We start from the raw sequence: 25853 nt of genomic DNA on the forward strand, positions 1-25853 counted from the left end.
AAACACAAAAAATGCTACACAAAATGCCTCTTTGCCGAAGGTTTCGCTGTATTTCGTTAACTAAAGTTTAAGTATTCGGAAAATGTGTCAAAGGTTATGTAAGGACGTAAAATATTACATGGTTGTAATAGGGATGTTTTAATTACAAGAACTCGGCGTTAGTTGAATGAAAGCCTTTTTTTACTCTTTCTCCTATAATGAGCGCTTCTTTTTTGTTATTTTAACGTACCATAGAAGATATTTTAGTCAATTTTTTCTCAATAAAAAGAAAACGTTTAGTTGCCTAATTTCTCAATCATAAAGCTAATCAAACTTTATATGTTGATACAACATTGACATTGTATACATGCACAGATTATATGTATAATTATTTTAAGTGCACAGATTACATAAGTTGACAAGTTCGTGTAAATTTTGAAATAATTTACCCATTTAAAGACTATTTTTTTATTATTAAGTCCTGATGGGTAAGTCTTATGTATTTATATAATATATATATTTTTTTACAGAAATTTGTTTTTATGGATAGAATAAACCTTGAACTCATAAATTATAGAACTCCAGTGCGAAGTTACGTTCAAATACACATCGGTTGTCAAAATGGTCGTAGCTTAAATTATATTGACAACCGCCTGTCGTAAGCATTAATAGGTGACCGGGTGGGCATCACATTGATATCAAGAGAAGCCGGGTGCGCCGCTATATCTATAAATAGTTTGACAAATCAGCATTCTGCAGTGCGTGCGAGCGCTGCATTACGCAATGTTACGTCGCGGCCGCTCACTCACACATTCAAACGTTTTGGTGGTTTCTGTATAAGCTATACGCTGAAGCGAGAACGATTTAATGAAGCATACTCTAAAAAACAACCATATAGTGACCAAACAATTAATTAGCATGAAGTGTTAGTAGGGTCGGACCATATCTGCAGCATATTTTGATATGTTAATTAAATTTAGGACAGAATCGAAATGATACAGATAAACTTTCTATGCTGGTGATAATAGTTCACAGATTGAACTGGAACGACAATTGCTGTCTTTACAGAGTTTTATTTTATTCTTAATAATTATGTATAATGATTCCCTCAAAAAACTCAGGTGAAGACTCTTATTGCTTATTGGACGCTAACCATGAAAGAGGAGCAGAATTTACTGATGGCGGAACGCCTCGTAAAATACTGGAGGTGGCACAAGGGATGGCAAGAAGTCGGAGTCGACACTTTTTGGCTCGCAGAGGCAGCGGAGAAGTATGTAATTTAAATAACAGAATAAAACAAAACAAAGGCGTTACAAACTGTAAACGCTCGTGCCTTGCGCCGGCGTCGCTAGTGAAAGTTGCTACAGCCAAAAATCTTGTGTGAAAGTTGGAGAGAGCCTTTTTGATCGATGCCATAATTATTATTACACATTATAAGAGATATGCTAAAAGCAAAAGGCGGATGCGAGGCTTTTGGGTATTGACGATTGACGTTTTTGGTTTCTCTTTTGTTTTTCATTGTTCGAACCGATATTTGTTTTTATCTACGTCAAACAAATAATATTCAGCGAATATTTATTATTTACTATTATTTAATATGATCTAAACCTTCTTTCTTGTTTTTTTGGCATGTCTTAATATGAATTCTATAGCTCATATTTGTTAGTTTTGTTTTGTACTAGATTCAAATTTTAATTTTTTTTAATTTAGTGAATTCTTTTTGATAATTGTACTTTCGGCTTCATGTTTCGTTAATTTAAACTAACGTTAATGGCTACACGTGTTATTATTGGGAAATTTTGATGAAATTTCATTAATAACTTAGTAAATTAGTTCTGTAGTAAATACTATATTTTAGGTAAACAAACCTAAGTATATATACATACATATATTTGGCTCTGTCGAAATAGAAAGGACAGTCGTAACAGGAAAAGAGAAACTATTTTTTTGCGATGAGATCTTTAAGCTTTCACCATTCAAAAGTTTTTGTAAAACGTTAGAATAAATCGTAATGTTATTCATCCTTACTAAATATTCTGTTTCACCTAATAATTGAATTTAAAAAAGTAAGTTTGTTTGTTTGTCTATTTTTAAATAAGTATAAAATTTAAAAACATATAATCAGCAATTTATTAATATGTATATAAAAATATTTTCAGCGACTGTGTTATAAATACAAATCTTATTTAATCATTGCGTCAATAACTTAGTTACAACGTAAAATCTCTTTAACCTTAACCTAGTATTAGAGCAAATAAAAAAAGTCAAAAACATGGTAAAAAACGCCCTTCGATGCCGAAAGAGAAAAATTATTTCCCAATAATTTCCCAACATCGGACCTCTCTTACGAACAGAAGGTCGCCGCTAACGCCATCTCGCTCCCACACTATGCAATACATCTCATGCAACACGGGACCTTGATAAATTGCAAGTTTCGTGATAGATAAAATAATTAATATACGGGTAATTATTATTCCAGCTTCAAAAATCCAGTGAACGCAACCTTAAGTTATCGCTAAATAATAGCTCATAAATTTTGTAACTTAAACTTTATTTTTATTATACTCGTTTACAATTACCATAAACTAAAGTTACGAAACCCTTAACGGACGAACAATCTTAATACTATTACTCACATCCAACGCAATGCATTTGGTACAATCCGTTCCGAACACACAAAGTCAAAAATCACTGGCCACTTGCAAAAAAAATAAAAAGTTACGACACAGTTGTCAAAGTTGTCAATTTCGGGTTCCAAATTTGAATTTCGGCGCAAGGCGGCCGCGCGCGCGCGTTCTGCAGCTCAAACTGAATTTTGTAAGCGCAAGCGAATGGTCGACAGTCATACAAAGCAGGACTGTGAAGGTACTGGCCACAATAATTTGAAGAGTTCTAGCAATGAAATACGATATATAGGATCGAACGCTTACTTTTACTTTTAATTTTTATAAAGCCAAGCAGGTGTTGATTTAGTTGACATTACCATCAATCATAGCTAACCTAAAATTGTCAGAGACAATTTAGCTTCTAAATGCTATCTAATTAGAACCGAACATGTTAAACCGTCACTTACATTACTCAGACGCGTCGGACATGTTTGTTTTTTTAATAAAATGTAAGTAACATTTAGAGAAAAGCCTAGAAAATACACTCAATTTAACACTCATTTAAAACGGTTATATTTACACGTATGCTAACTTCAAGAAGTTAGACAAAATACTCGATAATAATAGTTTAAAGCAATTTTTTACACATTTTTTATGAAACGTCGTAAGTGTAAAAAAATTATTCAATAAAAGCAATGTAGTTTACATTTTGGTTTTCGAAATCAATACAATTCTAAAAAAAACATGGTCCCCTCATATTTTTTCGCAAATTTAACCCTTTGTGAATCCCCAAATGACAGGACATGTAAAGTCCATTGAACACGAACCGGGTTGACTGGTCAGCAGAGGGAAAGGGTCATTTTGAAAGAAAACTCTTAAAAAACGAAACCAGATTACAACAAAGCATTCCAAATTGTATCTCATTTCGTATTCTTCCTGTGTAAGAGACAAAACTAGCATCTGCTTAAGTGCGGAATTATTATTATTCTCTTAAGATTGGACATCAAGCGTAGCAAAAACATTTTGGTTTATTGAGGACTTAATTTATTACAAACATAAGTCTAGAGTTGACAGCTCTACACTTCATATCATAGGACTTTTTTGTCTAGTAATTATAGCCAAGTAAAGGTCAAAATTGAGTGTAAATGGAACTAAACGTTCCATTTTTAATAAAGATAACCTGTGTTCGAGTAGTACATAATAAGGATTACATTAAGTTAATTTGTTTTAATAGAACTGGGGGCAAACGGGCAAGAGGCTCACCTGACTTTAGTGACACCACCGCCCATGGACAATCTCAATGCCAGAAAGAGCACGAGTGCGATGCCGGTCTTTCAAAAATTGGTACGCTCTTTTCTTGAAGGTCCCTAAGTCGAATAAGTTTGAAAATACTTCAGTGGGTAGCTGGTTCCACATAGTGGTGTTGTGCGGAAAAAACCGCCGTAAAAAACTTTCAGTTGTGGAACGACAGACGTCAAGGTGATACGGGTGGAATTTCGTATTCTGCCTCGACGTCCGATGATGAAACTCAGCTGCAGGTATTAATCTGAACACTCTCCATGGTAAATGCGGTAGAAGATGCAGAGTGACCCCATATCTCTTCGCAACGCCAAGGGAAAACATTATATTTAATATTAGTACACGACCGGTGACGGATTGAAGGCTTCCGAGGAGGAGGATGTCGCATCTGAGTTATTATCATCTAAAATTTGCCCGCTATTTCTTTCATTTTATAGACCCAGGAGTTTCTGGTGGACGCTCTTCCTTTTTTCTTCCCACTTGGCCATTAAAAGAAAGGGTCTCAGTAAGGGTTTAATTACTAGTACAATTATAATTTTTACAGCTGTATCAATGTAAATAAACAAATTCGGTTTTTTTTTATATTTCTAAAATAACGAAACAACTCGAGTGCGTAAGATCTCCAAATTAAAAGTAAGACAGTAAACATACACTGCCCTAATTTCACACGATAACATATCATAATATCACAGATAATTTATCAGTGGTGTGAACGAACGATAAAGTATGTAAAAATGAACTAAAAAAACCTAATCTATTGGCATCGTGGATTTATCCCAAGGCCTGAAAGAACCTTCTACAACCACCGTTTATTAATTTATTAAAGTTTACCACGTTTGTATTGTATTGTATATGGTACTAAATTTATGGTATATGTGACAAAGTCTTTTATCTAAAATGTATGATAATTTAGGAAAACATAAAAAAATACAAATAAAATATATACAATAAAAACACCAATTAGATTCTATGTAGACACATAACAATACTGTCTGTAAACCTTTGATCGAATATAAATATTAAATACACATTAAATTTACTCAAAATTGGAAGCTTCGTAATAGCGAGTGATATACAAATATTTTGTATCATCTAACAGCGCCACCGGATGTTAAGTGGTACCACCGGCGGAAGGCAAAAGCGTTGCCGGCCTTTCAGAATTGGTTGGTCTTTAAAGGATCCTAAGTCGAACTAACTCAGAATTACTTCAGAATACTTGTATTGTTTTAATTAGGGAAAATTAAATCGTATTTCACTGTAAAAAGACTTGATAACTAGACTACTATTTGACCTTGCAAATAGTACTACACATTTTCTAATCTAAAACGCAGAAATATGAAGGCGGATAAATTGCCGCCTACTGTCTAATTTTGTATTAAAATCAAACACAAATTCTAAATAGCAAAATCTGTTAAGTATGTGTCTCGTACTTGTGGAAAGATTGACGTAATACAATGCATCTATTTAATCGTCCAATTATATAAATAAGGCTACGTATATAGGCATTGAATGAGTTCTATAAAATTCTGATGACCTAGGAGAAATTCCCAATGCTTAAGGAAAACCACTTAATGTGACAAATCATAGAAAAACGCAAAAAACGAAAACTTTTATGTGGTTTTACTGTTTTAATGTTTTCGCTCTAAAACTTGGCAGAGATATAGAGTATGCTGCCAAGAAAACTAATAACGATTCGTTTTGGAAAATGTAAGGGTTATAAAACTTTGATATATCTGAGTTTTTCATTATATAGGGACTCCTAACTCCACACTCTATATGAATTTTGCCACAACCTATTTGTAATAGAGTTTTTAATTACTATTATGATTAATTATTATATATATTTTAGGATTTCAAGAAATTGTTATATATATAATGTTGATTTCTACATAATTATTATTTTGTTAAGAGATCAGTGGAAATACATTTTTTTTTAAATTTCGTATAGAATTTAATACATGGCATTTTATATTTTATTTGCAATAGTTATCAATTATCATATTTTTTGTTAATCTGTGACAATTGTAATTATTAGGACTAATATACTCAAGATTTTATATGAGAATATCTTTTATCAAGTGACAGTGAACTTAATAGAAAAAGCCTTAATAATTAATGTTTAAATTCAAAAATAGTTGTATAGGTACACGTAAAATCGAAAACGGATTGTATAATCTATCAATAGTAAAATTATAATATTTGCTGACAAATGTTTGTTACTGTCGCAAAATATTTTTGCATGAGCAATGAAATTTAGTATAACTAATATAGTCAGTATATTTTAGTATCAAATTACATTAGATTAGTATTTAATTATAATTTATTCATAATCCTTAAATTTATTATGGTTCTGTACTGAAATAAAGTCTAGATTACACTTTTCTCTATTATCTACTCTATTCAAAAACAAGGCAAGTATTAATGGTAGTGGAAAGTCCGCGCATGTAGTTCTATGCTGAAAAGTCCTAAACACTACTTAAGCGCATCTAATGAACTTACAAGCCGGGAACTTAACCTCGTCATAAAAATCAGACACGTAGCACTTTCGTAGTATCAAGATGCTACGTCACTGCTACGCTCCGATAATTGTCTACAATTTTTACACGTTACGAAGATATACATAGTTTACTTTTTTTAAGATAGATGTATATATAGAAGACATACCGACATAACAAGTCGTGAATTAACTATCAAAATGACTCTTACTTTATAAAGAATATATTTCTCATTTTATATCTATACTCGTATATATACTAATGGTGCTACAACCTTTTAGGTTTGGGCGTTAGATTTCTGATCTGTTCGATGATCATTTGTAATAGGCAAGTAGATGATCAAGCTTTTGTACCTGATATACACCCTCCATCACCTTTATTGGTTTAAGGCATGCCGGTTTCATTACGACGTTTTCTATCACCGTATGATAGTGTTAAAAACTACATCTTGCGCAAAAAAACATGTGTATTAAACTTATTTTTACATATTCACAAAAAACTTTTTTATAATATGGTAAATAATGTTGCAAACTTTGTTTTTTGGTTCTTTACCGTATTAGTTCAGATTGGCGCCGTGCCAGACCATTCATAGAGTAGAATGCCGTGTTAGGCATATTACTATGAACTTTTTTATATTATGTTTCACTGTCTTAATACAATCTTAAATATAGTGATAATCATTAAAATTTTCATAAATTAACAAAATGTACCGAAAAAAGTGTTGATAGAATAAAAATGCCGTGTGTCTATCCTAGTTTCAAAATGAGGTTTTTATGCATTTCAACTGAACTCTTAACAAAATAATAAGCTGCAACATAAGAAATTGGATATTTCAACGTGTTGCCAAGGAATCGTTGTCAGTTGTCAAGGTTTTAATTTGTTTAAATAGAACTTACCTGATATAAAATATGAACTGGAATATTCATCACTTACCTGAAAAATAATAAAAACGTATCGTACAATAAAAATACAATTGTCATAAAATTGCTTAATATCTTCTCTGATACACCCATAACTAAACAACTTTAGTACATAGGTGGATACGCCACGAATCAAATGTATGAGCTAAAAAGAGGTTTATAAGCCCTAACTGCAGCATCCCGGATCCAAACACACAAAAGTACGCGGCATCGCATCAGCTGACCTAAAACTGTGTCACTAGCGGTCCGAAACGGTACATTAAAAATGTTATTGCTACTGTATAACAGATGGCGCTAACTGAAGAGTATTTTTAGTTTTGTAGTGCTTTTTATATGGGTCAATGATAAGTGTACTTTACCTATCAGTAATTTATGTTTATCGGTAATAACAAATATTATACAATAACGTAATCATAAGTATTCATTAATGTACGATAGTGTGGAACACTTTAAACAATGATGTATAGAATACCTACACAGACACGTAAAAGAAAATAATTTTATAATTCATCATGATATTTTTTTAGTTATAAAGCAGCTTATAATGATAATAAATATAGTATAGGCCTGATAATAATAATACATTTATTAATTAAGAAAGTTCAATGCAATCATACACATCTAAGCTACATCCATTTAGTAGGTTCAAGTTGATGTTGCAAGAAAACATTTATTATTTTATCTTCTCGCCAACAGGTGGCGCCAACTAACTGATTAAATTATACGTATTTTGTTTGAATGATCAAATATCATAATGATACACTGTAAATATAACCGAAATCAAATAATAATAGACTTTTTAAAATATTCTGTAGCAGCTAATTAATAACTAAGAAAATCTTGCAATAAAATTATAATTGCGTGAAATTTAGGCCCGCATTTTTTTTGCAAGGTTCCTTCGGCATAAATAGCCTGGAGTACTGACGCAATTACGAAATGTCAATTTAGTACTACTATTTCAAAACTGAAATACATCTCTGTGCTAATAAAAACCATAGACCAATATCATTCGTTTATCGATTTCTCACAAGAGGTAAATATTACTCCAAAGCCTGGATTTGATTACCACCACAAACTTGCCAGTTAATTCTATATTTTTTATGTATCGCCTATATTTTCTATATATATTATAATAAGTAAACAAAATAAACAAACAAAACAAGAGTCATTCATTCAATTAATAACTTTAAAATATATATGTATAATTTAAAAAAAAATTATCACATACATTTCTGTGTTTATTGGTTTTAAATGCAAGTTGGCGATCGGTTTACTGTTCGACCTGTTTTTTGTTTTACTGGTATCAAACCCTCTCAACCTTCGCGTTATACGCGTTACACATACGCAATTACTGTATAGATCGACTTAAACAGAAGTATTGATTCATTATTCCAGGCTAAACTAGGTTAGGTTAGCTATTTTTACTGACTTATCCCGTGAGACTTACATTTAACTATCTGAAACCGTACCTCGTAGAAAATTCATTTTAAATATTATTTCGTTACCCTTATATTTACTTACATCGATTCAAGGGTTGTAGCGATTTAATATATCCATAAAAAAACAATTTGCCAGAAATTATACAGAGAAATCAGAAGAAAAAATAGAACACATTTTTTGCCCTTTAATAGAGACTGTAGGTAGTATTATTGGGTACTATATTAGGGTAGTATATTATATATTAGGCTAGATCGTAATGTTCCATGATGTCTTTTGTGTCAATTCGACTAAGGGTCCTTCAAGAAACGAGCGTAACGTAAATCAATGGCGCTTCAACCTTTTTAGATCTGAGCCTCAAATATCTGTATCTGTTTCATTTGTCAATCTAATAGGCAAGTAGGTAGTCGTAGGCGTCTATTTTTTGCGAGTTCGAGCAAATGTTAAATGCGCACATATAAAGAAAGTCCATTCGTGTATAGCGGGGGATCGAACCTACGAACTCAGGGATGGTAGTAGCACGCTGATGCCACTAGGCTAATACTGCTCAGCTATCTAGATATGACTACATTACTAAGATTACAACCGATTATTACCGATAGGATTAAATATTAGCGACCTGGCGACGTAACTTAAATCCAAATCTCTGAAGCAGACATTTTTCTACATGCGGTCACCAAACCTTTCACTCTCAAGTATTAATTTCTAAAATTACATTATTACATTTGCAATTATAAAGATATACTTAGGCTAAGTTGTTAGAAAATAAAGATAAACTTCACTTATAAATGAAATAGATTCAGAAATATGAGGCCCAGACCTAAACAGGTTGTAGCGCCACTCATTTATTTATTTTATTTTTATATACGTATAACTACAGAGGTATACTAATCCACAAAACATTAGGAGATAATCGTTTTGTGCTTCATTCTTCAGTTTGAACATTTTCATCTTTATTAACTTGAAGTACAAGTAGAAGGGACATTTTAAAATAACTCAATTTCTTTGTACAACAGCTTCCATTTTGTTACGTTTATATAAGTAAAATCAATGTTATTATTGATGTTGTGTTTCATTCCACGCAAATCAAAAACAACATGGAGGCTTCTATTATTATTTACAGCAACTAAACGTATTTCTAAAATTAGCCATTGTCTACGTGTTAAATATATTTATCAAATTTAAGTTCGACGCACATAACCAACACTCCATGTCGCCATTAATCTAAAAATAAGTGATCGATGCGATTTACCTGACGCTGTAGTCGTGGAGGCCGGGGTTATAGACATGCTGGTTGACGCATTCTCGTTGGATGTAGCCGTCATCTCTACTATCCTGTCCACAGCTATCCTGTTCCCGGGCAAAACTCCCGAACTCTCCGGTGGCTGACTCTCCTCCTCTGCATCTCGCTTGGGACTCAAGGTCTGACTCAAATCGTTCGCTACGATCACGTTCACCGTCGTCAAGGATTCCATATCAGTCTCTCCTTGTACGTGGGAATTGTCAATGTAAACTGCCGCGGATCGTGCCCCCAGCGTCTCCATGACACTCTCGGCCAACGAGCGAGTGGACAGCTCGTCCATATCAATGTCCTGTTTGATGTCAATAATGATCTGATGCCGCTTCCCGCTACCCGAAGGCGTCTGGACCTGGTGCACGCTGACCTGAGCGTCGGCGCTCGGCTGCGTGACATGGTGCTGTATCACATGCGTCAGTTGCCCCTCTAGGTTATTACCCGCCATCGCATTCAGTCTTTTAGATACTAAATTACACAGATAAACTAATGAACACAGTTATCACGTCCTTGGCGGCTGCAGTGCGCGCAGTTGCAACGTAACTAGGTCAGGGGTCAATAGCCTTATTTTTGATAATTTTGTGCGTGGCTTGATATTGGCAGTGTTTGTTTCTTGAGGCACTATGTGTCACATAAGCGCTGTGAGCGCGTTTGTTTTGTTCTAGGGACACATTGACACAGTGTCCTATATTTGGGATCGAGACCGCGGACGCGGCGGCCGCTCGCTCTTAGCCACTGTGAGGCCTACGAGCCGTAGCGCTACGACGCGCAGCCTTCTACACACGTACAATACTTCCGTGTATTGATCTCGCGATATCTTGCAGGTGTTGTGCGCACGGCTTATTTAAAAAAAATTATTGGTGCGCATAACCTCGAAATTTTAAAATAATAATATCTATTGTACTTAGGTATATTTAGAATGTAAATAAAAATGTTAAACATGCAGTGTTGTTGAAAAAGTGACACATTCTAATTTGTTTTGATTTCATAATAGCTTTTGTAGAACTTTTAACCTATAACCATACAAGAAGGCATACGATTTTATATTTTTTTTATCTTTTGACTATTATCATTGGCGAAGAATATATTTAATCAAAACTCGAACTCACAACCATTCATCGTACAAGTTCCTCAATTCAGTTATACAACAGGACGTAATAGTTTACTAGCTACTCGTAGCACATATCTCCAGATATATCTCCACAAGCCGGCCTCACGTGCAACCGTAGCATTTCGTGGACACGTGCCTACGCATGCGCGACGCCACCTCTTCCCTCTCTCTCACACTCAATTAGTGCATCTCTTTCAAACGGCTTCGATCGTTCGGCAATGACGAAAAAGCATATAATCAAATTTATGTAGGGTCCTAGTATTATCTAAGTACTGAGCGCAAAAAAACCTGGCCTTGATCTACATTGAAAATATGTTTTAATAAATTGTTTATTGTTATTCTTTTGATTTTTCTGTCAATATATATATTGTAGTTGTGAAATTAAGTTAAATGTAAGTAAGACTAAATGTCTTATATAATTATAAACATAGCGATTAAAATAAAATTGCCTGTAAATATCTAAATAATATTATCTTTCCGTTTATCTCAATATAAATACATTTTGTAGGCGTAAAATATAGGTAAAGGATATAAACATAATATATATATTACTATGTTACCTACGGCAATAAATTGATTGATATTTTTTTATATAACAGGGGTAAACGGGGTAAGGAGGCTCATCTGATGTTAAGTGATATCGCCGCCCATGGACACTCACAATGCCAGAGGGCTCGCTAGTGCGTTGCCGGCCTTACAATAATCGGTACGCTCTTTTCTTTTTCGGTTCCACATAGCAGTGGTGCTCATCAAAAATTTCCTTGAAAAACGCTCAGTCGTGAAAAAATATAGTTTGATATCAACACAAATAAATGAACAAAAAACGAGACTTTATATGCTTACCCTCCGTCCCTTTCATTGCGTAACTATGATCTAACTCCCTAAAATCCAAACAAGGAAGACCAGTTGTAAACATTGTGTCCTACCTGAGTTTGTCATACTAATATGTTTTAATATCACTAATACTTCTTTAAGAATATGCTTAAACAGATTAATTTTTTTTGATTAAATTTTATATAGAGAAGTTAAGGCATTCAGTATCGGCTCCCATGTACATAGTGTTAGCATCACACTATTTTCATAAAATACTAAAGCCTTTAAAAATATTTATAAACTAAACGGATGAAGCCATTTGGATGAAATTTTTCAATAAAGTGGATGCGAGAAAAACTAAGATTGTTAACTTAGGCGAGAGTAAAAAAGATAGGTTTTATATAAAGCGGCAAATGGGCAGGACGCTTTCCCGATGTCCAGAGAAACCGCCTCCCATGGACATTCACATTGCCAGAAAGTTCGCAAGTGCGTTGCCGGCCTTCAACAAGCCTTGAACATTACTTTGGTTAGGTTAACTTTAGTTAGTATAAACTCAAACTCAAAATAACTTTATTAATATAGTTAAGTACACTTATGAACGTCAACAGAAAAGGTGTTAAATTTTCGAAATAACCTGATTTACTGATGAATATTAAACTTGAAAGTGTCGAACACTTTCAGTCTCTATTAAGCGGAATTCTATTCAAACACTCTACTACTGCTACTATTTACAACTGTCTATTATTCACTTAACACTATTTAGCACTTAAGACTAACTCGCACTACACTTAAAATGATTTGGTCCTTTTTGAAGTTATACTTCTTTCGGCGTGTTAGTAAAAAATGATGAGTGTAAATTTTTACGAGTCGCGTGCACACCGTCACAAAAAATCGACACCCTGAAGTTAGCATAACATTTTCGAATAAAAAATGTCCATTTATTTAATTATTTAGATTTCTTTGTTGTGATATTTAAATTATTTATTTAACTAGATAATGCGTTATAATAAAACTTTCAATGTATCAAATACGTTTTTTGCTATTTTTAGTGTAATTTTTTCTACAAACGTAGAATAAGGCGAAAGCTAAAAAATTTAAAAAGATTACATCTTGTTACGCTAAAGAAGTGTAACATCTACGGCGTGTACATACACACACATGTTTTTGTACATGTGTGTGTTCTTTCCTTTTTTTTATACAGACACTACCCCCAGGTTTTAAGTGAGATGCGGCTTATTGCGAGCACGCAAGAAGATGCCTATTTAAGCGCTTAAATGTACCCATATTAAATTAGGGAAGGTGAAAGGGGGCAAGGAGTTCCACTCCTTTGCCTCAAGTAACGACTTTCCATCCAGGGAAACTCCAACGTGCTTCTATATTAGCGTTGTTTGTAAGGAATCGGAGTAAGTTCCATGGGGAATTTTAAATCTGTAGGCTAAGGCTCTAAGGAGGAGGAGAAAGGCCTTAAACCAGTTTCCCAAACTTTTTTGTGCCATGACCCACCTTACTAAAATTCTGATAAGCATTAGCATAAGAATTTTAGTATTTAAAACACATGTTCTAATTTTTTTTAAATGTCGCTAAATTATAGAAACATAAATGATATTATATTTTCCTTTTTAAGATGAATTAACTTGGATGTTTTAACGATACACTATTCGAACCCTTAACAAACAAATTGCCCCCTGTGGGGCGTAGACCCCACGTTAGGAAACTGCCTTAGACTATTCGGAAGTTAGTAAATTCTTAAATCATAAAATCTCGTAGCAAAGTTCCACTAGACTTAATCCCTTACAGAAGATTCTAGTTCAGGAAGAACTACAAAAAATGATCAAATTGTTTCATTAAATTTGTCGTTGGTATTCCTGATTCCAGGATTAGATTCTATGTAATACATACCTATTTCATTCTCATTTAACGTAAGGTATTCGTTATGCACAAACTTGAATATTATCTCAGAAATATAGTTTAAAATTGAGAACATGCCAAAGAGGAATGGAAAGAAACTTGGTGGTTATAACACTGTAACAGTGAGTCATCGCAAAAGAGCAGAAGTGTTAAGATCTACGACCAAAGTAGAGGACATTATAAAGCAGATAAGGTAATCTAAAAGGCTGGACCGGGCATGACGAGAGATGGCAGGTTGAAATGGACGTAAATGGTTACAGATGGCAACCACAAGACGGAAAAATTAAAAGAGGAAGACAGCAAGAGATTAGCAGACGATATACAAGGAATTTAAGGCACAAATTGGAATTGAAGCAGCTGGAAGAAGCCTATGTGTCACAGGACAAGCCGATTACCAAAACAGATGGACCAATTTGATTTTTTTTATGCATTTGGGAGCTCCTTCGTGGTTTGGATTTCCAAATCAGCCCGGCAGATGGCGCTGCAGTCGGTATCTAGGTTATTTATCTTTACAGTAAATAAACAGCTCGTATATATATAAATCTTCTATGCATGTGTTCGTAATGAAACTTCTAAACGGATGTACAGATTTTGATAAAATTATTTATGTGTTCAAGTCGAGAATGATTTACATTATTTTTTGTTGTGTACAGAACAACGTCTGTCGGTCGTATCTTTAATGCCCCTATAAATATATAAAAAACGATTCGAATTTTCGATAGTTAGAAATTAAATAATTGTTCACCCTCATAGTTAATAGACCTCTTCGATAAATTTGTATGCGGCTTCGGCAAGATATAAGCATACTTTAAACATAGTAAAAGTAGAAGCGTAGTATCGTATCAACCTTTAAGGATTCCAAAATTAATAGACTTAATTTGTAGCCGCACTTTGCGGTTTTCCTATAAAACTGGGTATTAGGGAATTCGTCACGTTCCTATGTTTAGTTTTAAATATTAAATGGGCTTTACTATATATAAAGATGATTTGTTATATAAAGTCATTGGGAACTCGTTTTTTAGTCTTAAGATCTTGCTATACGGCTGTACAAGTGTGGTGAGGGAAAATATATCTTGGTTTCCACACAGCGAGCAGTGTTGGCGTTCTGCGACTCTCATCACTAAGTGCAGCAGTGGACTTCTATGTGCGCATTTAACACTCCCTCGTACGGTGAAGAAAATCAACGTGAGGAAACCAAACCAACGGCATACCAAAAAGTCGACGACGTGTCAGACTCAAAAGACTGATCACCTTGCCTATTAGTGATCACGGAACAGATACAGAAATCAGAACCTCAGATCTAGATTGTAGTGCCACAGCGTGTATCAGGAGAAAATTGTTCAGCAATAAAATAATAATCAAGGAGATATAAATCCAAGACCAAGGGTCGCAGCGTCACTATTACAACATCCAGCATGCGTTGGAATTCGTAAGTGACGATGACACAATAGTCCGTCAAACATTAAAACCAGTTACGAAAACAAATAAGTGCCTTAAGGGGACATAGGAACGACCACTGATTTCTTGTGATATGTCTTAAATAATTTATTATGTATAAAGCATTATCGATATAAAATTATCGGCATATTTACGAAAAAATGTTTATTCTGTGAAATAGGTATAAAAATGTATCTGGAGCTCCGTTTTTTAGGAGTATCTGTGCTTTGTGGATCCCACTTTAATCGTTCGTAACATGATGTTCTATATCCTAAAGCTTTCTTCGGTAAATAGACTTTTAATTACAAAAATAAAATTTTATGTTTGGCCTATGGTATCGCGGACTTTTTAGTAGCAGTCTTCTATAAAACTGTGGTTAACACTTTGTGCCAATGTCAATATTTTCCGTAGGCGCGTAGGTTTTTTTATTGGTCTTTTTCACATCTTTTCTTTGTAATTTCATACAGAAATTTCGATTTCAAAATATTCTATAATTTATTTTCATTAGGGATAACGCATGGTTCTATGAAATTCAGTCCCGTAGTTTTATTCGAATAAACAATCCAATCTTTCGTCTTTATACTATTAGTTGGGTGGGTTCAAACGTGACTTCTGATAGAAGCGAATTGCTAAAAGTATATGTATAATTTGTGTATATTGTCCATAAACTGTTACAGTTTTTTGTATAAAATATATGTTGTAGTTATATTTAGTTGTATTAATAGCTCAATCAAAACCATATTAAACTAACAATTATTCGTTTTAACATGAAGAGGGGATTACAAATCGCCCTTTTTGGGGCTCGAATTTCAGCTACAAATATAGCTAGGGTTGTTACAACTACTACTATTTAAGTATATCTATATAAAATTATATGCCAAAATAGGTGTAATTGCTGTATAAGAAGTCTTGTAAGTCTTAGACCTACAGCATTTCTGTATGTCTGAATCTGAAATTATCGTGATTCATGTGACTTTTTTTATTATTCTCAATTTCACTGTTTACATATTTTTAATATATTTGCCTTATTCCATTAGTTTCGTCTAACTATATGTCTTATGTTATGTTATATACTTAGTTATGCATTCCGCGAACCTTATATGACTTTTTCTTACAGTGGTCGCCAGGAAGAGTTCGCTCGAAAGCAATAAGGCCGCCATTTGCCCTCCTATATATTTATATTAAATGTGCAGTTTACTATCTTTCAGTAAACTGCACGAAGATAATACATGAATAAATATCAACCAAACTTAAATCTAGTATCAGGGGCGTAAAACTATTTTTTCGAGAAGAAATCGTGACTTTAGATACAAATTGGAGTATGAACCATAGAGTACAGTACGCGTTGTATGTACATTACACCCATACGTAAAAATTGTCATACGTTTGTTGTCTGTGGTGAACAGTTTGAAATAGTCCGGTTAATTATTATAGTCACGACGATGGTAGTCTTGCTGCAATACCATAGATGTTAATCTTATAGTTATTAAATGCGATTAAAGCACATGTGGCAACCCTATGTGGGTGGGGATCAAATTATATAGAATCGGAAGGCTGTACCGTGACGCAGGGGAGAAAGAGACAAAGAGGTATAATGAAATCGTGTTGCTATGCGCCCGTATGCGACGAACTATGATTCTATAGGATACATATATGTGCAATAGACATATGAATGATGAAAGTTTTTTAAATTACTTCGTAGGTCTAGTGAGTAGATTTGTTTAAGCTGATATGAGCACAAATGCAATTGAATTAAATTTAGATTGCTTTAATTTCATTAGTTATAAGTTGTTGATTTAATGACATATGTCTCTCTGTAGATCTCCTCTTGCTAATAGTTAAGTTATTGTTTCTACCAAACTTTTAATAACTCCTAATCCTAAAAACGTTTCCTAAGACAATTATAATAAAGATCCTAGAGAAAAGATAAATAGTATTACTTTAAGATATTGTGAAAACACTTGCAAATATTTTTTTATGATTTTACATCACATTTTCATTGTGATATAATGAACATATACATATAATGAACATGGTCTATTTTCTTTACTTATATTGAAAAACAAAAATCTTGTATAAGTATATGTAATTTTGGTGTTTACAAACGGGCAAAGTTAAAAGAATACATTTAAAAAAATGTTTTAAATAAAATCACTATTTATCATATCATCTTTTCCAAACGAATAAAAGTGACAAAATATTCTCAAACTTATTGAGGCTAATTTCAATTTGAAGTTCCAATAAATAAAGCTTTTTGTCTATTGACGAATATTTAAGTATCGTCTCAAATACATATACTTGAATAATTATATAGTATAAGTATTTGAGCCAGCCAACCAGCATTCTGTATATAAAATAAGTATCAAAAAGAAAACTTTTATTCTTGCAATCACAAACTATACTTGGCCCTTACAGGGCTATTGTAATTATATTTATTCAACAATATCTTTCAAACAAATTCTTCAAAACATCCTCAGTAAAAAACAGTTTCAATGTCACATATAAACCAAGACTAGGCCGGAGCTTTTCTTTTCACTTAGTACATGTGAGGCAGACAGACATTATATGTATATAGACTACGCTATGCGGCGTTACACAAGGTCGTTTGATGTAGCTTTGTAGGGCGTTTTTATACGAAAATGTTAGCTGACATTCAGAGCGACGCATTTTTTAATATGCTTTTCAACAGCTTACGTCAGCTTTGAATTTAACATGTCGAGTCTAATAGATAGACTTTGATATCAAGTATTTATAAAAGGATAATGAATCCATGGATCAAGTTATTGTGGAAAATAAAAATATATATAAAATAATCGTTTATAGCTGCAAAAATCTAACAGAATATTAAATCACCGTTCCGTTGACCAAATCAATTATTAAAATGCAAAAACGTTACTTGAATTAAATCGATAAGCGCTAAAAAATCCAGACACGCATCTAGTAAAACGTGACAGCACCATCTATTATCCGATAGCGGTACTAAATTGCAAATTTAAAAGTAAAACCAACCCGAGTCACGTGTCGGTAACGGGAGATCGCCGAAATTTGCGTTCAATGAACTCTTAAACTGCGTTCCGTTGCGCAATACAACACGTTCATGCGGTTACGGTACTTTTAAGAATTTCGAAAATTGTCTATGGTAAGTTCGTAATATCATTTATTTATACTCAACTATCTAACATTGTACAAAAATATTTGCCAGTTTTTGTTATTTTAAAATTAGCGCCTCTAATAAAAACTAGAATAGACTTAAAATGTTAGAGTAACAAAGACTTTGTGACTTAGTTATTCTAGCATCTGTATTATCATTTAGTATGGAAAAGTTTTTACTAAATAACTGTCCTGTACATAATTTTACAAACGATAAATTTAAACAATGAGAAGAAATTATTAAGTATTTTTTTTATATATGTATACGTAATTAGATAGCGCGTTAATCACGATTTCGATACAAAAGTTACTTATATATGCACAAGAGATATACAGAGATATAAACAAATCATAATATAAAGAGAATATTAGAATCACAACATATTATTACGAATAAATAAATAAATATCTTATCACAAAATGTAAACTATAGTGTTATTAATAAAAGTAAACCATCAATCACTAAAAATCTGTCTAAAAATAAGATATAAAAATAAATATTAATTTAATTTAATATCACGCAATCGTGTTTCACGACACTGTTTTACTTATAGGACCTAGGCCACTGTCGCCAGACCTAGGTTGATGTGGAATTCAGCGCAAATGTGACTCAAGGTCAATGAGGTCACATTAAAAGTAGGTTTAAGTCGGGCGAATATAGGTCGCCACTGTTGTGAATGAAAATCAAAATGTATTGGGAAGGAATGTAAATATGAATGCATTATACTAAACGACGATATTTATTGTTGAATGGTGTATTGGCAGGTCCTTGACTAATGTAGAATATATAAGAAATGTATAGAAGAGAATTGTTGTTTGTTTAGCAGTAACAATTTAGATTTTTATTAATAAATTAAGTTTTAATTGGCGTTTATTAATGATTAAATTTCTGTTTTCTTTTGTCTATTAATGTACTTATATTTACTGATACAAATATTTTGTTTATCAATGTAATCTGTTTTGTCATTGTGTATTGTCTACGTGTTGTCTATTATAATTTATGGATATGTGTTAGTTGTAAGATAACTATTACTATCTACTACTAGATATAAATAAATAAAAATATTTACTGCCTTAAATGTTTTATAAATTCCGACCTAATTTATTTTATAGTAGTATTATTAATTGTCGACATTTAAGTAATTCTTTGTTTTTCCAAAAGTTTTGTTCTAAGTTAATTATAAGATTCTTAATTTTCACTAAGCATATTTGCTTTTTAAAAAGTTTTGCTAATTATTTTGAAAATACACAGTGAAAAAAAATTCCCACGTTTCATAAGTAAATTAAACGAGCCATTATATAATAACGGTAATTTGTGTATAACGTCTTATTTATCTATGGTTAAAACAATCTTGTCTTTGAACCGGTTGGGGGCAACGAACTTTTTCGGCGGACTTTTTAAAAATAAATGGCGTCGATGCTTTGATAAAATATGAATTGATGTTGCAAGAAATATTTTATTGAATAATTTTGCGCAATTATGAAAGTAGTGCAAGCTTTATTAAGCTAAGTACACTCGAATCATTTTTATATATATGTGTACATACAAATCATTTAAAATAAGACCTTGGTTTCACCGTAGTGTTACGTTAAAGCAAGATCGCTAATAACTGAATGTTGATCAATAATGATGTTTCGTATGGAACCACCGAAACTTTAAGTGAAAAGCACAAACCAAGAATTTCAGTAAACAAATTATGTGTCAAAACTAGATTCAAGTAAATACTGCAGTTTTTTTTATTTTGATAGATTAGAAATAAGTGTAATCTTTTGCGTTACAACAATATATGTTAAACACACTCGATAAATTGTTTTAGAGTTTGCACTCATATTTAAAATACATAATATGTTTATTTAACTAATTTATATGGTACGTTACGTCTAGACTTTATCATAATCTGTATCTGGCCAGTGACCTTTCCCCTAGTTTATTTCGGACTTAAAACATAATAAAGCTGTGTTGGTCTGATACATGGTTCTTAAAAAAAGGTGTCAATCTGTGGATGTCTTTAAATACGATCTAATAGGAAGCAATTACTTTTTGTTTTTAACACCATAGACACAGATTGTTTATGGATTGGAAATTGTAAACATAAATTAAGTGTTAATACTTTCATTCATAGTCTACAATTTAGATGAAATATTAATACTAAAAAGCTTGTTAGAGATCAGAACCAAAAGGTCAAACTCCCATACAAACAATGTATGTACACCTGTCATATAACTTTTTACGAGTTGTCTCACGGATTGCGACCATGTAACGGGCCTTACTGTATGTGGGTGAAGCTAACTGTGCACCGTTAGCTACGTCACGAGCTAGTGATGTGCCATGCATATCGATATAACGATATATTTGTAACGCTACAGATATCAACTGAACGTAATGAAAGTGAACTCACTTTAACCTTGGCGTTCGCTTTATTTTAGAATTTGAGTACTTCATTAAAATGGGTTAGTTATTTTTCCCGACTGAATTCAGACATGATACATGGATCATGGACACTCACGCTGATACCAGAAGTCTCGCGAATTGCCAGCTTTTGTCATATCACCTTAACTTTATTTCACTACAACTCAACATGATATGTTTTGCGCTAAAATAATAATCTAATTATTATTTTGGTATTTTTTTATATATTAATGTTATAATATGGAAAACAATATAATACAAAATACAAACAATAAATTCGTAATATAAAGAACAGAAAGAGATGGTGTTTTTCTTAATATGCCTAAAGACTGAGAATGAAATCGACATCAACACATCACTAGTAAGTACCGCAATGCTACGTCACGAAGAAAGGGATTGCTTGAACGGTACAGGGCGCAAAACTATCGCTTTTTCATAGATAACATGCATGTACTGTTACCATCTGTACCCTGGACACAAACAAACTGATTGACATACATCTTTACCACTTTTTGTCTTTAAAGAAAATAATTTTATAGATACTTAAATTGATAACATTAAAACTAACTTTCAATTATTTTTAAAATGCGATTTTTTTAATACCAAAATGTATCTTCTTCATAATTAGATTATAAGTAGAATATTATTCACAACTCAGACATTATTTGCATGTAAGATAAAATATGTTTCATACGTTTCTGTGTCGAGCCGCCCGCAAATTCAACAAAACAAGAAACAGAAATAAAATTAAATTACAACGAAAGAGGTTTAATATAAATAACTATAAAAAGAGCCAATCAAATATGAGGGAAATCCTGAAAGGAGTATGTATATTTCTATGGCATCACTTAGCATCAGTCGAGCATCCTGTACGTTTCATTGTTGAAAAAAAAGGAGACTACTGCAAATTTCATAACGTACCAAAGCTTTTAAACATTGGTTTCCACAGAAGATCAGTATTTCTCACATTCTTCAATGTTATAATTTTCAAGTTATTTGTTAAACCTGAAACCTTCCCTCGGGCGTCATTAATTTGTGAATACTAATATAAAAAATAAATCAATGGCGCTACAACCTTTTCAGCTCTGGGCCTCAGATTTCTGGATCTTCGTGATCATTTGTTAATCGAATAGGCAAGTAGGTGATCAGCCTCCTGTGCCTGACGCACGCCGTCAGTTTTTAGGTCTAAGGCAAGTCGGTTTCCTCACGATGTTTCCTTCACCGTAAGAGCGAATGGTAAATGCGCACATAGAAAGAAAATCCGTCCATCCATATTATTATATAGGTTTGTAAATTACATTTTGAAATCACGATGAATTTGTATACAAGTTAGTATAAAAACTACATGTAATACAATTTTAAATTAAGATAATCACTTAATCGTTGATGACCATAAATCGAGAAACTCTATGACAAATTTCATAATTTATGAGGTAATGCATGAAATTTATCGCAAAAGTTAAATTACGGCTCGCTTGAAAACCGTTGATTCTCAGAAGTTTTTTTAATTGCGTGTCATTGACCTTAGCGCCGTTAGGTATAAGCTTTTTAATTAAACTACAAATTTTGCAACTACTTGTGTGAAAATTTTAAATTTTTATGACTCGTAAAGGGTAAGAGACAGTAGAGCTTTTGACTAATATTTTAGTCCTTACATTAAATTTTCAGATACAATTACAGTATTAGTAAAACATCTGTAAATACATATACATATTAGGTATTTTGCCAAAGTAAAAATGTCTCAAGGTCTGGAATTATTGAAAGTGCGTATTCATTTTTTCAAAATTTACTCGGATAATTGAAATATATATTCATTAAATTTATTATTCAAAATGAAGGGTAATTTCCGAACTTATAGGCATGCTAAAAGGAGTTTGTTCAAGTTATGTGCATGTGTTATCATATTTCAGTTTGAAATTTACCCGCTCGAACGCAAAACGCGAAAGAAAGTGACAGAATTTTGAATTCCAATTTCCTATTGGAACATAAATTTCAAATTTCAACAAAGCATAGACAATTTCTTAGTTTCCGTAAACATAAAAGTACATTGAACTCGACCTAATAAAATATTATTCAATTTTGTTATTCGCAAAAAGTTGCGATTTTTAAATTATTTGCAATTTATGAACTATTTGAGGCGAGTTTAAGCAATGACTTACCTCTTATTGTGCTCGGCATTTTCACGATAAATCCTTTATTTTCGCTGAAGAACCAAAAATCCAGTCACAACACTGATAGTATTATCCAATCTCAGCCATGTCCAAATTGAGCCATAGATAAGTCAGCACAGCACTAGCACTTTTTAAAAATGGCGCTGATTTTCGCGCCACACAGCTGTCAATGTCAAACCGTAATGCGGCACACGTCCTAGTGACGTGCAACGATGCTTGCTAGTGCTTTTTTCGATCAAGCGCGCGGCCAGCGAACGGCGTAACTGTAATTTTTTTCGTGATTGCACAGTAACGGTGAGGCCGGTTCTTCTATAGATCTTCAGAATCTAGAATTGATTGGAGTTCAATCATTGCGAGTGATACGGACATTGAAGTGTCGTAACTTTTTGTTGAACTTTTCACTTGATAGTAGTTTATAATCTTCGGGCCATTTAGCAATGTATTCAATATTCTTTTAGCTTAGCTATGACTGAATTTGTCTTTGTCCAAAAAGTGTATCAACTGGTTTTTGGTATCCGCAAAAATCTGACAATGTTTTCATGGCACAGAATGGACGGCGGAGTAGCGCTATAGGTGACACCTAGCGTAGCGCTATAGGTTTTAGTGGTTTTCACTAGCTGTAGAAATAAACCGATTTCCATGTAGATATTCGTTGTTATTTCCTTTTTCCTAATACGTCAAAGTTTCATGAGCTAATTAAAGCCTTCCAGGGTAAAGGCAGAGATACGATACGATGTCATAGTTTTTAGCTTTGAAAATGGTTCATTGTTTGCTTAATACCAGTTCAAGTTTACATGTTACTATATAGTGAAATAATATTAGAAATGATTTAATTTAATTTTTTATTACAACAACGAAGAAGTCAGATTTATTTGACGAGATTTACTTATAAAGTCCGTTTAAAAAATACTCACTATTATTTTTATTAAAAAAATATAGACTTAATATGTTTGAATTTCTATCAACTATGTATAGACTTTGTTACTGAATACCAGAAGAGTACAATTCCGAAAGAAAATAAATTTTGAACCTAATATATAATTTTCATGAAATTTATACTGCCATAAAAGAAATATTCTATCGTTACCACATGTTAAGATAATCGTCAGATGTAGGAAACAATATCCCTAAATTTATGAGGATAAACAGATAATTTCTTAATATAAATGTCTAAACATCAACTTTCATTAAGCTTCTTGTCGCTCTAGACCTAGAGTATAATTATAGATAATTAGAGTTTAATTTAAAAAATCAATCAAATGTAGCTAAGCTAATTTGAAAAACTAAAGACCATAGACAACATCTTAAAAAAGTCTGCACAAGTTCCCGCGTAAACAAAACACGCGCGGTCGTTGATCCCAACGGTACCGCGCAACTTGACCGACCCACTGAGGCGGAGGCTGTGACGTCATCTTGTTGCTTCACCAACATATCAATACCTTCAGATCCACCTACAGAGTAAATAATAACCTTTCATCGCATCTCTTATAGAATTACAAGATAACTTTTTTTATCGAAAGTCAAATATTTTCAATGGCATTTCTAAATTTGCTTGAAGCTAAAACTAGTAAATATAATATACAACATTATTTAACAGCATTTATTACATAAGCTTACGCGTTATTAAAACGTATGAAGTTTCTTAATAAAAACTAAATGTTTTATCTCTAGACCAGAAATAAGAACTACGGAATTATTTTGTGTTCAAAATCCCATACTCCGAAAAATTTAATACCAGATACGTGGTTTTGAAAATCAAATGAAATCTAAATTTCATTTATTCCTGTATGAAGAGATCGATTATTAGCGGCTTTCCGCAATAGCAAACAGATATCAGAACATTATTTATATAGCATACCTTAACTTAATTTATTTAAGGACTGTTTTATTGTAAACATAATTTTTCGACTAACATAAATCGCAGTAAGATGCCATTCTCTTTTAAAATTTCAAACAAAATTTGATGTTTGAGTATTGTTTTAGACAAAATTCTATGTACTAAACTCTTCATGAAACTTAAAATACTTTTTTTTAAGTTTAAAAATATATTTTTTTAATTATACCTTTTTGGCACTATAACTCGTCAAATTTTTAAGTGTCGCCATCTGTTGTCGAGTAGATTTAAAATAAGACTAAATTGTTATATAGATTTGTCTTTTATTTAATATAATTCAATTATATAAGTTTTACAACTTTTAATCTGAGTTATTTTTGCAATGTGGGGATACTGAATTATATTTTTTTGAAAACCGCGACATCTAGTATAGGTATAAAAATTGAGTAATGAAATGTTCACCTGGGAATGTAAAACTACAAATGACAACTAAAGGAAAAATATTCCTCATATATATGCAAGCATCAATCCACGTTCGATTGCATAACATTCTTAGATTTTAACTCTTCGATCCACTGTAGGTGACATCTACTGAGAAAATAGTGAAACTTCTTTAAACTTTTTCAACTACATACATTTTAAATTGTCTTATGAAGTTTATTATAAAAACCTAACCTAGATGGCGCTATGAGCATCACCAATTTAGAATGTCGTTATTATTTTGACATTTGACAGGTCACAATGAAACATAGTCATAAGTCATAAGTAGAATTGCTAAACTGAAGACAGAAAAGTTGTAACTACTAACATAAACATATATTACATTTAATAAATGAAGGTAATGCCGATTGTGAATTAACTTGATGTGAAACAACTAAACTTTATTATTAGAGTAATTACTAATGTTTACGTTCTCAATTTCCAAGATTTTCTAGTGCTGCGAGTTGTTTCATTCTTCCGATAGACTAATTACCAGGTATGTTGTACAT

The 25853-nt window shown here is 32.5% G+C and overlaps 2 protein-coding genes across 5 annotated transcripts in view; one reads left to right on the plus strand and one right to left on the minus strand.

The window, feature by feature from the left end:
- The window catches only part of LOC123715125 (probable nuclear hormone receptor HR3), a 69876-nt gene extending 59359 nt beyond the window's left edge, over positions 1–10517 (minus strand). For 3 of the 4 annotated variants that reach the window (XM_045669976.1, XM_045669975.1, XM_045669973.1), the window contains exon 1: positions 2616–2770. In XM_045669976.1, the coding sequence (XP_045525932.1) occupies positions 2616–2631 (16 nt within the window). In that variant the 5' untranslated portion in view covers positions 2632–2770. Of the gene's footprint in view, positions 1–2615; positions 2771–9988 lie in introns of those variants that run through there. The other variant, XM_045669966.1, reaches the window with a different exon arrangement.
- Positions 10518–25656: 15139 nt separating this feature from the next.
- The window catches only part of LOC123715772, a 58779-nt gene continuing 58582 nt past the window's right edge, over positions 25657–25853 (plus strand). Inside the window, exon 1 of the mRNA XM_045671050.1 lies at positions 25657–25840. The gene's annotated coding sequence lies outside the window, so the exon portion shown is untranslated. The remainder of the gene's footprint in view (positions 25841–25853) is intronic.

The sequence above is a fragment of the Pieris brassicae genome, chromosome 10 (assembly GCF_905147105.1).
Source record: "Pieris brassicae chromosome 10, ilPieBrab1.1, whole genome shotgun sequence".
Classification (NCBI taxonomy): domain Eukaryota; kingdom Metazoa; phylum Arthropoda; class Insecta; order Lepidoptera; family Pieridae; genus Pieris; species Pieris brassicae.